The 14,002-nt window shown below is 42.0% G+C and overlaps 2 protein-coding genes and 1 non-coding gene across 4 annotated transcripts in view; 1 reads left to right on the forward strand and 2 right to left on the reverse strand.

The window, feature by feature from the left end:
• AAMDC (adipogenesis associated Mth938 domain containing) overlaps nucleotides 1-3,836 on the reverse strand; it is a 33,990-nt gene extending 30,154 nt beyond the window's left edge. The window contains exon 1 of one of the 2 annotated variants that reach the window (XM_007107241.4): nucleotides 3,754-3,836. The gene's annotated coding sequence lies outside the window, so the exon portion shown is untranslated. Of the gene's footprint in view, nucleotides 1-3,695 lie in introns of both variants that reach the window. The other variant, XM_007107240.4, reaches the window with a different exon arrangement.
• On the reverse strand, nucleotides 1,094-1,200 carry LOC112067007 (U6 spliceosomal RNA). Its single transcript, XR_002893025.1, has one exon. It is a non-coding gene; the product is annotated as a U6 spliceosomal RNA (small nuclear RNA).
• A 169-nt stretch (nucleotides 3,837-4,005) lies between the features above and the next one.
• Nucleotides 4,006-14,002, forward strand: part of RSF1 (remodeling and spacing factor 1) — a 193,379-nt gene continuing 183,382 nt past the window's right edge. Inside the window, exon 1 of the mRNA XM_024131699.3 lies at nucleotides 4,006-4,416. Coding sequence (XP_023987467.1) covers nucleotides 4,230-4,416 — 187 coding nt within the window. The 5' untranslated portion in view covers nucleotides 4,006-4,229. The remainder of the gene's footprint in view (nucleotides 4,417-14,002) is intronic.

Raw genomic sequence — 14,002 nt, forward strand, 5'->3', positions numbered from 1 at the left:
TTTTAGTCTGATATATATAATGCAATTATTTAACTACATAAAGTGGGATTAAATTCTTGTAACCCACAAATTCTCTTACCCCAAGGTAAGAGACAGTGCTTATCATTTATTTTTTTTCCAAGAACAGACTTAGTGAAGGTATGACCTAAACCTTGCTTTGTAGTACAACATCTCTCATCTTTTGGGTGGATATAACTTTTGATGCCCAAGGACTTTGTTCTAATGCCAATCTTGATTAGAAAAGCAGAAACTCTAACCTTATTTATCAGTCCCCGCTTTGAGTAACAGTGTCAGCCCTGAGAAAAGAAAAAAATTATATAAAGCTTTTTTTTTAGAAAGTTATATTTACAATCCCATGGGAGAGCAGGTGAGGTGCTGGAAAAGCTGAAAGCGAAGAGAGAGAAAGGAAAGAGGCAGGGGGGTAGTGTTCAGAAAATGATATAACAATCTTTCTTTTGGTTTGAAGGTTTTTTTTTCCATCAAAATTCATTCACAAAGATATGATTTTATTTAATAATGTGTACCTGCCTTTCATTTAAGGTCAATTAAGTTATGATCTTATGAATATTTTTGTATCTTTGCAAAACTGGTAAGTTTTGGGTCAAATTTTTCTTAAACTGGGGTCTTCGGGGCCCCAGGTATATAGATCTATACTTGGGAGTTTGAGAGTTCTACCGATATATTTCAGTTTATTTATTTATTTTTTAAGTTGAGGGATAGTTGATGAACAATATTATATAAGTTTCAGGTGTACAACACAGTGATTCACACTTTTAAAACACAATTTTTAAAGGTTATACTATATTTACATCCATTATATTGTAAAATATTGGCTATATTCCCTGTGTTGTACAATATATGTTTTAGTTTAGTTCTGTTTCATTTCAGTGTTGTTTAAAATATTTTACTACACATTAAATTAAGACTTCTCTTTTGCTATGATAATTCATCACATTTTCCTAAAGTGAGACTTTTCTTTCTTTTTAACTTTTCTTTTTAAACATCTTTATTGGAGTATAATTGCTTTACAATAGTGTGTTAGTTTCTGCTTTATAACAAAGTGAATCAGCTATACATACACATATATCCCCATAAAAATATGGAATGCTTCATGAATTTGCATGTCATCATTGCGCAGGGGCCATGCTAATCTTCTCTGTATCATTCCAATTTTAGTATATGTGCTGCCGAAACGAGCACTTTTTAAACTTTTCTATTGTGGCACAATATACATAACATAAATCTTACCATTTTAACCATTTTTAGTGTGTAGTTCAATGGCATGAAGTACATTCACATTGTTGTATAGACTTTAATTACATCAGTATTTCTTAAACTGGAATTTTCAAGAGTATTTGTAAATTTTATTTTTCTTTTTTATAAAATTAATTTTTATTGGCATATAGTTGCTTTACAATGTTGTGTTAGTTTCTACTGTACAGCAAGATGAATCAGTTATACATATACATATATCCTCTTTTTTTTGGATTTCCTTTCCATTTAGGTCACCACAGTGCATTAAGTACAATTCCTGTGCTATACAGTATGTTCTCATTAGTAATCTATTTTATACATAGTATCTATAGTGTATGTGTGTCAATCCCAATTCTTCCCCCTCCCAGTATTTGTAAATTTTTTTTTTTTTTTTTGTAAATTTTAAAAGAACATTTTTTTCCGTTAAGAAGGGTTTGTAGGGACTTCCCTGGTGGTGCAGTGGTTGTAGGGACTTCCCTGGTGGTGCAGTTATTAAGAATCCGCCTGCCAAAGTAGGGGACACAGGTTCGAGCCCTGGTCTGGGAAGATCCCACATGCCGTGGAGCAACTAAGTCCCAGCACCATTACTACTGAGCCTGCGCTCCAGAGCCCGCGAGCCACAACTACTGAGCCTGCGTGCCACAACTACTGAAGCCCACATGCCTAGAGCCCATGCTCCGCAGCAAAGGGAAGCCACCACAATCGCACTGCAATGAAGAGTAGCCACGGGCTTCCCTGGTGGCGCAGTGGTTGAGAGTCCGCCTGCCGATGCAGGGCACACGGGTTCGTGCCCGGGTCTGGGAGGATCCCACATGCAGCGGAGCGGCTGGGCCCGTGAGCCATGGCCGTTGGGCCTGCGCGTCCGGAGCCTGTGCTCCGCAACGGGAGAGGCCCGCGTGCCGCAAAAAAAAAAAAGAGTAGCCACTGCTCTCCACAACTAGAGAAAGCCCGCGCACAGCAACAAAGACCCAACACAGCCAAAAATAAAATTTTAAAATAAATAAATTAATAAAAAGGTTTGTAATTTTTTTTTTTTTTAAGTTTTTGGCTGCACCCCACTGGTATGTGGGATCTTAGTTCCCCGACGAGGGATCGAACCCTCACCTCCTGCACTAGAAGGCAGTCTTAACCATTGGACTGCTGGGGAAGTCCCAAAAAGGGTTTGTAAGAATCAGTATTCTAGGTAATAAAGTCCTCTTATAATATAGAATTTTTTTCACTTGATAAACGAGTATTCTTTCTTTCTTTAGATAATAAGTCTGATATAGAACATTATAGTTTTTCCCTTTTTTACCTAGAAATGCAGAACAAAATTCAATTTTTAATTGTGGTAATCATTTTCTCTGTTCCCAATATAATTACTTGCCTATATATTTCTTTATTTTCCTTTAATTATAAATGGTCCTATTTTAAATGGTTTATATTATACTTTGAAATTCTTTTTAGTAAGTAGATACTATATAAATTTTAAATGTGCACTGAAATTTTTGGCTCAAAGTAGTAAACTATCAATTACAAATAGCTGAATTCAATCTAAATTTTAGGAATTTTCTTCAATAGTAGCAACTAATATTTTTAAAGTATTTACAGTGTGCCAGGGCATTGTGCTAATCAATTTACTGTGAATTATCTAGTAAAATCCTATGTTGTAGGTACTATTATCACCCTGACTTTACAGAGGTTCAAAGAAATAAAAAATCTTCCGCAATGTCCTGAGGCGGTTCCGTTAGGAATCAAGTCTTGCTGAACTCCAAAGCTCAGGCTCTTAACCAAAATGCACACTGTATCCCAAGCTGCACATTCTACTTTGCATTACTGATGGTTTTTCTGAGATTCTTTGTGGGAGAATGCTCACTGCTTCTCCCAACGAAGCGGAACCCTGTCTTGTAACAAACTTTTTGCCCTTGCACAAAGTTTCCTACCATGTCCACCCTCCGTGCAGTCCTAGTCCACCCTCTGATCTTGGGCCGCTACAGAGCCTGGTCCCCAGATCTTCGTGCCTCAACAAAGCCCCTCCCCCTCACACGCTGGCAACCACAGCAGGGCCCTGTCCTGTCACACCTTGGTCCCTGTGAAGAGCCTGGTCCCCTTAGACCCTGATTTCCTAGCAGGGCCCCAACTCCGCAGACTAGTGATCCTGGCAGAGCCTCGTTCCATCAGGCCCTCGTCCTCCAGAGTTTTCAGACACTGCTTTCCAGCACAGGTGCGGTTCTTGTACCTTAGCAGTATCCCTCAGCAAACTTTCACTGAGACATCTCCATACAAAGGTTCCATCCCAACCCCTAATTCAGGGTACCTCTCCACCTTTCCCCTCTCCAACTTTTTCTCAGAATCGTTTTTTTCCCCCCGATTCTGCTCTTTTGTTGCTTCTTATTCACTCTCAACTTCCCCCACCATCTGGTGCCCCAATTTCTGTCCCGGGAGTGCCCCCCCAAACTCACCCAATGCCCTCTCTCCGAGGAGCAGCTATCTCGAACGGCTCCCTGCTTTACCTCTCACCTTTTCTCCCGAGGACCCGGCTAGGCGATCCCCCCACGACTCGCGCGGCCCTAAAAAAGTCTTTTGGCCTGTTATCGAGTGAAGCTCCGCCCCCTTCAAGCCTATTGGTCACCGCTCCTAAAACTCCCGCCTCTCCAGCTTCCAGCCCGCCTCCCTGCCCCGCAGCCCTTGTTTTCATTCCCCTTGTCACACGAGGCAGTGGCTAACCCGAAGTGGGAGGAGCGAGGGAGGGGGGCGGAAAGAGAGCGGAAAGCGAAAGGCACGGGGCGCCTCTCTTTCCTACGTCTGACTCGGTTCTCGACTGCTCCGGGCCGCTGTTGTATTGTGGGATCGCTGCGCCGTGCCTGAGACGCTCGGATCCGCAGGGGCGCCCACTTGCTAGCGCCTCCTGTCGTCTGTAAGGTCGCCCTGCCATTCCTCGGCACCCCAACTCCCCCCACCCCCCTATCGCCTCCTCCTCCATCCTCCAGTTCAAAATGGCGGCGGCGGCGGCAGCGGCGGTGGCTATGGCTCCTCCGGGCTGCCCGGGTTCTTGCCCCAACTTCGCCGTAGTCTGCTCCTTCTTGGAGCGCTACGGGCCGCTGCTCGACCTGCCTGAGTTGCCGTTCCCCGAGCTGGAGCGGGTGCTGCAAGCTCCGCCGCCGGACGTCGGCAACGGAGAAGGTAAGCTAGGGGCCCGAACGCCCGGCGGGAAGCGGCCTTGGCACGCTCCTTCTCTCAGCTCTTCACAGACACCCCGGACCTCCGCGGCTCTGTCCTCCCGCTGGGGCGCATTTCCGCCCGGCCGGTCTTCTCCTCCCAGCCTCCGGGGTCTTGGGCAGTGGGGAGGCGGGGCGGAGGCCCCGTAGGGCCACTCCGCCCGACGCCCAGCAGAGGTGGGGGCGTCGCGGGCTAGGTCTGGGCTGGGGGCGGGGAGGGGTCATTGTGCTGGTCGGCCGCCCCTGGGACTGCTATCCCGCGGCGGGGGCCGGGCCCCCCAACCCTTCTCCCTCTTGGTGGCGGGGGAAGGGGAGCGCAGGTTCCGGCCAGCTTTGCGCTTTTCTCCTCCACTCCTCCCTCACTCCCTCCCCTCCTCCCACCATCCTCGCTACCATCTCCGGGGAGGCTGGGCTCATCTTCTCGGGGCGCCCCTTTCTCTCCCTCCACCTGGGTGGGCGGGGGCCAGCGGACACTTCATCTCTCCCTCCCTCTAGTGGGAACTCCCCCGAGAGAGTGGGCTCTGGTCTCTTTTCCTTTCGCCTCCAGGGCTGGTTTAACCCCCAGACTCCTTCCTCTGAGTCGGGAGGTTTGCTCCTCCTCCTTAGGAGGGGGTCCTCCTCCATTCTCGCTTTGGGGGGCGAAGTCGGTTCAGCTTCTCCACTTTGGAGGGTAGAGGGTTAATTTCTCCTCCTCCATAGTTTTCCTCCTCCTCCCCCCAAATAATAGAAGAGCATCTCCCCACTTTTCCAGTCCCTTCCCCCTTCATCCTGGCATAAGGCTTAGGGGAAGAAGAAGTCGCCCTCCCATTTGCAGGGTAGGGTGGGGTGGTTAGTATGTAGGGTGGAGGAGGGGCTCAGACGGAGGGGAAACAGTTGAAGAAGGTGCTTGTTGCTCATGTTTCTCTCTCTAGTGCCGCCGGTCTATTATTGGTGTTCGCAAGTGGTGCTCCTTCCACATAAGGCCACCGCGCGGCTTCAGGGCGCATGCTCTGCCCGGCCCCATTGAAACTTCCTGCTGCTGCTGCGGCGGCGGCGGCGGCGGCGGCGGCGGCGGCGGCTGCTGGTTCTTTTCGCTGGTTCTTTTCGCTGGAGCATCTCCGCGCTGCGCCTGCTGCCTCCAGCCTTCATTGAGCGCATACACTCACTCCCTATTTATTCCTGATCCATGCCTCTCCTTTCTGGCACATTTCTTTTTTCAGAGAAGGTTTTTTTTGTTGTACTCTGAGCATTGCCTTTATCTGGGAACAGCCCTTGGCTGGAGAAGAAACGTTTCCAAATAGGTCTTTTTTTTTTTTCCCCCTTTTTGTCCGTATTAGGTGGCCACAGTGGACTGGGTATTGTGCAAAACAGATAGCTATTTCCTTTACAAGAAATCAGGGCCGCTCTTCAATTCTCCATGGAAATGAAGAAGTTTCTGTTAACAGAATATATTTACATAGCTAGGAAGAGCCCAAGTGTGAAGTTGTTCAAAATATTACCTATAGAGAAAATTATATTATGGCTACCAAAGACTCTAATTAATAACAGCAGTTATGGTACAGGCATATATCTCTTCTTACCTGCCCAAATCTCCTCTAGCATTCATAAACTCTGGCAAATAAAAGGTTATATTATATAAAGACTTCTGCAGAATTTCTTGAAAAGTTAAACCCCAATATAGTAATTTCAATTACAATTTGATGGCTATCAAATTGTATTTATATTTCTTTTACGGAAATGGTCATTATGAAGGAGAGTGGTCATTATGAAGGAGAGTGCCTTATAAGTTACTTTTAGGATACCTTGGGAAATGATGGTAATGTATGTATAAGAGAGAAATGTGGGAATTTGAGGAAGAGGATTGCTGGTAAATTGTTTTTGGAATGTATTTGGACCAAGTTGGAATGCAGGCATAAATTTTCTGTCCTGGCATTATATTTTGGGTGGTATATAAGATTGCTTGCTTCTCCATTCCTTTTAAGTATTTTGGCCACTGCATTTGGCTTCTGTTAGTAACAAGAAAAAATATCAGGGTCAGTCTAATACTTCATGTTACTTTTCTATCTAGGATTGAACAATGGGCGACTAGCTAAGTAAAAAATGAGAAGTAATACGAGTTGAGAGATTATACCAGTGGGTTCAGCCATGCATTACTGTTGATATAGTTTCAGCTATAGTAATAGATCTTGTCATAAGGTGATCCAAGAATAATAATTAATGTTACACAGTTCAAGATCCTTGGCAAGTGAAAAGTCTTTGCAGGTGAAATGCTGCTACTGTGCAGGGAAAAGATTTTCAGGTCTTTGGTGATGGTTAACCTACTTGTAGTAGTTGATAATACTGCTCCAACTAAGAAGATTTGGACTGAGTCTTGGGGAAGGAGTTGTGGTGTATTAGAAAGAGTTAAAAGACATTGGTTTTAGTTGAACTAAATAGTTTGCTGATAATCTCTGGACAACTGAATCAAACTCTTGAATAGTGTAATATGTAGTTTGTGGGACAAATTACTTAATTTCTATGGACCTCAGTTTCTTGAGTAAATAGAGGTAATATCTGAGGATCAAATGAAATGTTTCAAAAATCCTTTCATAAACCAAGTACTTATAAATATTCTTTTTTTTTTGGACATGCTGCACTGCCTGCTGGATCTTAGTTCCCCGACCAGGGATTGAACCTGGACCCTGGTAGTGAAAGTGCCAAGTCCTAACCACTGGACCGCCAGGGAATTCCCTAAATATTCTTGTATTACAAATTTTATTAAAGATGTTTGCGAGGTAGAAGACACAAAAGTACATTTGGAATGAAAATGTTAAATTTTTAGCATGTAGTGAGAAAGGAGTTTAAGCACAGTGTAATGTTGAGCTGTTGTGCTCTTGGGGAAGTCTTTGTTATAATCAAAGGAGTTTTGCTCTATATACATTTTAGTATTTTTAAAAGGCAGTTCTTAGTGCCATTTAAATAATCCTATTTTATAAAACTTTTGGTTTTTCCTAGTGTGATTATTACTTAAAAGGTTTGTAAAGTATATTCTTCTGAGTTGCCAGTTAAATTCTTTTTTACCTAGTCATTTATTGTTGTAGGTATATCGACATTATGACATCTTTGGAGAAGGCTGTATTTCTCTATATTGTCCTTGTTTAGGCCCTTTATGATCTTTCCCTTAAATTTTTGTTTATAAGTCTTAATTTGACATTATGGCTTCAGCTTAGAATGCTCTTCATCCCCTACAGTGTCAATTATTAAATTTGGTTTTATCAACTACTTGTTTAGTCTTAAGGATATAAGCTACCATTTATTGAGCATTTACTATGTGCAAACATCATCTCCTTATTTCTTACAACTATTCTATTATTTCTATTTGGCAGGCATAGAAACTAAGGTTCAAGAGATTGATTCAGCTGTCCAGTGCCCAAGATTATACAGTTTTTGGTAGAATCTTAGATTTGTTATTGATATTAGTTAGAATAGGAAAAGAATGTGCCAACCGAAGGTATGTTTTATTCCCTCTCGCTCAGTCTACTGTAGCCCTCCCAGTTCTGTGCTCTGTATGGACCTCCCCAGCTTCCTCTTGATGGGAGGTGGTTGATCAGGAGGTACGACTGTAAACAAAAGTGGACATTGACTTTGTGGAATTACCAACATCCAGGGCTCCCAGGTATCTTCCCTCTCCTCCAGAGGGCGTTCTTCTTCAAGAGGAAAATATAGTTTTTCATTCTTTAAACATAGTCTTTGTATGGGTACTGATTGAGAAGTTATATGTATCTAATAACAGTCTATTAAGGTGTGTATGGATAAGGTTGACTCAGTTACTGTATAGTATTAAACAAGTTGAATCATTAGTTTTTTGGTTTGTTTTGGTTTTTTATTTTAATTTTTAGAGTAATTTTAGTTTTGTTTTGTGTTTTGCATTTTAAAATGAATTGAAGTTTAACTCTTGCAGTCAGAATGTCAAGTATAGGGCTTCCCTGGTGGCGCAGTGGTTGAGAGTCCGCCTGCTGATGCAGGGGACGCGGGTTCATGCCCCGGTCCGGGAAGATCCCACATGCCACAGAGCGGCTGGGCCCGTGAGCCATGGCCGCTGAGCCTGCGCATCCGGAGCCTGTGCTTCGCAACGGGAGAGGCCACAACAGTGAGAGGCCCGCGTACGGAAAAAAAAAAAAAAAAAAAGTCAAGTATAAAAGGATATACCTTATTTGTTTAACTGGATTTGTGATTGTAACTTAATATGTTCTCTTCTGTTGGTGATAATCGAATTGTGTGACAGCAGTTTTTAGGTTCATTCATAAAGTAGAAAGATGACCTTACCATAACTAGAGTCACCATCTGTTGCTTTGAGCAAAAGATCTTACCAGGTACATGTGCCAGGAGTTGCATGGATCTACAGTGGTAGGCTGTTGGTGGTAGCATTGCTGGAACCAGAACCTCGTTTGGTCGAAAATGTCTAGTTTTGGCTCTTCCACCTTTGAAAGAAGAAATATCCTTTAGACATTTATTAGAAGGAGAGAAAGGTATTTCTTTTCCATCATTTTTGGTATATCACAGAGTTGAGGTAACCAAAAGTTATGGATGCTCGGAGGGAGGTTGTTGGCATTGTCCCAGAACTGGAGGTAATAGGGACAGGAGTTTTCTGGCTAAATTGGGCCTGTTAATGAAAACTGACTTTCTTCTTTTTAAAATTACTAAGAAGTTTGCCTTGAAATTTACCTGTGTTGTTAAATTCGCAGCTAGTAAGGAAGGTAAGAATTTATTAGCTACTTCATTTACTTAATTTGTATATTGAATGTTTGCTATATTCTAAGTACAGTAAACATTATGGTGATTATGTATTTTTTAAAATACCCCCTTTTTTTTTTTTTTTTTTTTGGCCACGCGGCTTGTGGGATTTTAGTTCCCAGACCAGGGATTGAAGCCAGGGCCTTGGCATTGAGAGCGCAGAGTCCTACCACTGGAGCACCAGGGAATTCCCTATGGTGATTATTTTAAAAAGACATTAAACATGGGCCCTTCTTTTAAGGATTTTCTAATCTAGTAAGAAGTAACAAAGCTGAGCTTGAGTTACTATCACCATTCAAATTCTTATTTTTTTCTCTGGGATTTTAAAAAAATATATAAATTTATTTATTTATTTATGGCTGCGTTAGGTCTTCATTGCTGCGCGCAGGCTTTCTCTAGTTGTGGAGAGCAGGGGCTACTCTTTGTTGCAGTGAGCGGGCTTCTCATTGCGGTGGCTTCTCTTGTTGCGAAGCACGGGCTCTAGGCACGCAGGCTTAAGTAGTTGTGGCACGTGGGCTCAGTCGTTGTGGCTCGTGGGCTCTAGAGTGCAGGCTCAGTAGTTGGGGCGCACGGGCTTAGTTGCTCCACGGCATGTGGGATCCTCCCGGACCAGGGATCAAACGCGTGTCCCCTGCATTGGCAGGCAGATTCTTAACCCCTGCACCAGCGGGGAAGTCCCCTCTCTGGGATTTTTTTTTTTTTTTTTTTTTTAATCACCTGGAGTTAGTAGTCTATGAATTCTAGTCTATAAGTTAATAGACTAAAATTATCTCTTTGACAACTTTATGGTGAGATGTACAACCTCATACAGTGTGGGAAAGTAAGAACAATTCAGACCCAAAGTACATTTTAGCCTGAATCATGTATTCAAGAAAGGTATTTATGTGTGTTCCTGGATTTGAGAAAATTTCTTTGTCTCTCTACCTGATGGATATAGTCTTAATATATTGTGCCTGGGTGTTTTTGTTTTGTTTTTCTGTTTATACTGTGTGGCAGATCCCATTACAAGGGGTATCAGCATGTTTTCTATTTTTTTATGTTAGAATTTTTGAAGTATCAAATATTGCTTGAGAGAGTAATCTGGGGCTTCATTTAAAAAAAAAGATTGATTCTTTCAACAAATGTTAATTGATTACCTAATGTGTGCCAGGTACACTATACACTGGGGGTACATTGGTGAGCAAGACAGATAAGATCCTTGTCCTTATGGAGCTCATAGTTTAGCAGCAAAGATAGACAATGAAGCAGTGATTTTTTAAAAAAATGTTATTATATGGGCAAGTTTACTGTACACTCTGTAATGATAATATTTTTAGTGAACTTTGTTTTATAATTTGTTTAGCTTTGTATTTATCCTATCTGTATGCTTTTTTTCCTATATTTGTACAAGTTTATCTTAATAATTTTCTGGATGGTAGGATTATAAGTTGTTTTTTTTTTCTTTGTATCATATTTTTTCACATTTCCTTTTCAATACTAATTATGTATCTCTTTGGTAATCACAAAAACAAATTATTTAAAAGTAGTCTTATACCAAGAAGTGAAATGGGTGAAAGTGGTCAAAAGGTACAGACTTCCAGTTATAAAATAAATGTCTTGGGGATATAATGTACAGTTAATTATACAATGTATAATTATACAATGTATAATGGTGACTATAGTTAATAATACTACATTGTGTATTTGAAAGTTGCTGAGAGAATCTCAAAAGTTCTCATCACAAGAAAAAATATTATAGTTATGTGGTGATGGAAGTTAACTTATTGTGGTGATCATTTCACAGTGTATACAAATATTGAATCATTTCATACACCTGAAACTAATATAATGTTATATGTCAATTATATCTCAAAAAAAGAATTAAGAAAACTAGTTTTCTAAGAGACTTTATAAAAGAAAAATTGAGTTGCTACCTTATTTACTTTTAGTCTTGAATTACCTCTCATCATGAATATTACCATCATCCACCCAAGTCACCCAGATCAGAAACCAAGAAGCCAACTTAGACCTCAGTGTCTCACATACTTTGTTCTATGTCTTGAGTCTATTTCTTTATCCCATTTTATATTCAACCTCACTTTTCTATCGTCATTACTACTCTGTTTTAGTCAAGCTGAACTGCTTGCAGGTCTCTGAAGGTATGAAAGGTTGTTTTACATCTTTATGCCTTTTCTTCATCCTTCTACCTGAGTTGAATATTCTCTTTCCACCTTCCTTCCCTTGCCTGCTCACTGTACTCCTGCCCATCATTAATCTGCTCTTTAAGCACCAAGTGCTCATGTGAAATTTTTTCCTGCTTTCTCTGTCTCTCAAGTTAAATTAACCATTTCTGCCATTTTACCCCACAGTGTCCTATGTAGATTTTATATCACAATACTCATAACAGGGACTTCCTAGTGGCACAGTGGTTAAGAATCTGCCTGCCAGTGCAGGAGACACGGGTTCAAGCCCTGGACTGGGAAGATCCCACATGCTGTGGAGCAGCTGAGCCCCCGAGCCACGACTACTGAAGCCTGCGCCCCTAGAGCCCTTGCTCTGCAACAAAGACAAGCCTCCTCAATGAGAAGCCTGCTCACAGCAATGAACAGTAGCCCCTGCTCGCTGCAACTAGAGAGAGCCTGCGTGCAGCAACAAACACCCAACGCAGCCAAAAATAAATAAATAAATAAATACTTATAACACTTTTTGCACTTACGGTCTAGCCTATGAGACCTTAATCTCCTTGAGGGCAGGGGTAATGTTAATGAGACAAATTGTTTTTTCCCAATTTATTATAATGCCATGTTCTGTTCTAAAACTTCTTTTTAGAATTAAATCTTAGTTAAAGTTAACTTTTTAAAAAAATATTTTAAAAAATTTATTTATTTTATTTATTTATTTTGGGCTGCATTGGGTCTTTGTTGCTGCACGCGGGCTTTCTCTAGTTGTGGCGAGCAGGGGCTACTCTTCATTGCGGTGCTTGGGCTTCTCGTTGCTTTAAGAGAGGAGGTGCATTGGGAATATAAAAGAGTAAATGCCTGGTGCTTCCCTGGTGGCGCAGTGGTTGCGCGTCCGCCTGCCGATGCAGGGGAACCGGGTTCGCGCCCCGGTCTGGGAGGATCCCACATGCCGCGGAGCGGCAGGGCCCGTGAGCCATGGCCGCTGAGCCTGCGCGTCCGGAGCCTGTGCTCCGCGACGGGAGAGGCCACAACAGAGGGAGGCCCGCATACCACAAAAAACAAACAAACAAACAAACAAAAAAAGAGTAAATACCTAACTTTTCCCAGGGGATATCATAGCATCACTGTTGTCATTATGGAAATTTGGATGATTGAAGAGGAGATGGAAGAGCATTCCAGGTAGTGAACAGCATGGGAAAAGGCATAGAAGTGTGAAATAATGTGTGTCTAGGAGATTGCAACCAAACTTTAGGCATTAGCTTTCCAAAAGATTTGTGGTTGAGGAACTTCAGACCATGTGAAAAAAATCACATTGGGACACATGAGTTATAAGCTCCTTAGAAGTATATTCTTTTTCTTTAAAGCAAAAAAAAAAAAAAAAAAAAAAAAAGCACATGAAATAAAGGCAGCATGTCAATGACTTAGCTCCATAAAGAATTCATTTTGCTTTAAACACTTTGTTTCTAGCATAGTACTTAGCATATAGTAGATGCTCAGATGTTGGTTGAAAGAATAAATGTCACATATTTCAAATTAGTAATGATGGCTATTTTGATGTACTTTTAGTTTTTCTTTTTATCCTTTGCTTGCTAGAGATTTGTCATGGTATAACTCTCCTTTTCATTTTGGGTATTGGTTATACAGATATGTACAGTTGACCCTTGAACAACAGGGAATTTAGGGATGTCCACACTCAGTGTGGTGGAAAATCCACATATAACTTTAGAGTCAGCCATCCGGCTGTCTCTGTATGGAGTTCCACATTGGCAGATTCAACCAATTGCATACCACATAGTTAAACCAACTGTAGATGGTGTGGTATTGTAGTGAATAAAATCTGTCTGTAAGTGGACCTATGCAGTTCAAACCCTTGTTGTTCAAGGGTCCACTGTACTACTAAATCCCCCTCTCCACTTGTTTTTCTTTTCTTTTTCTTTCTTCCTTTTCCTTCTTCCTTTCCTCCCTCCCTCCCTCCCTCCCTCCCTCCTTTCTTCCTTCCGACTTTCCTCCCAGGTCCTCTCCATCTTGGGTTTTATTATTACTATTATTATTTTTAAACTGGAAGTACACTTTTATTTTTTATTATTATTTTTCATATATTTATTTATTTTTGGCTGCATTAGGTCTTCGTTGCTGTCCCTGGGCTTTCTCTAGTTGTGGCGAGCGGGGGCTACTCTTCACCAATTCTGTTTTTGGCTTATATGGTTGTACCAGGTCTTTTTTTTTTTTTTTTTTTTTTTCCTATTTCTTTATTTATTTTGGCTGTGTTGGGTCTTCATTGCTGCACACGGGCTTTCTCTAGTTGTGGCAAGTGGGGGCTACTCTTCGTTGTGGCGCACGGGCTTCTCATTGCGGTGGCTTCTCTTGTTGTGGAGCATGGGCTCTAGGCGCGCAGGCTTCAGTAGTTGTGGCACATGGGCTTGGTTGCTCCACGGCATAAACCTGTGTCCCCTGCATTGGCAAATGGATTCCTAACCACTGCGCCACCAGGGAAGCCCTGGTTGTACCAGGTCTTAAGTGCATGCCAAAGCATATGTGTTAACCTCTGTCTTCTAAGCTTATTACTTTTTTTTTTTTTTTTTTTGTGGTATGCGGGCCTCCCTCTGCTGCGGCCTCTCCCGTTGCGGAGCACAGGCTCCG

The sequence above is a fragment of the Physeter macrocephalus genome, chromosome 16, assembly GCF_002837175.3.
Source record: "Physeter macrocephalus isolate SW-GA chromosome 16, ASM283717v5, whole genome shotgun sequence".
Classification (NCBI taxonomy): Eukaryota; Metazoa; Chordata; class Mammalia; order Artiodactyla; family Physeteridae; genus Physeter; species Physeter macrocephalus.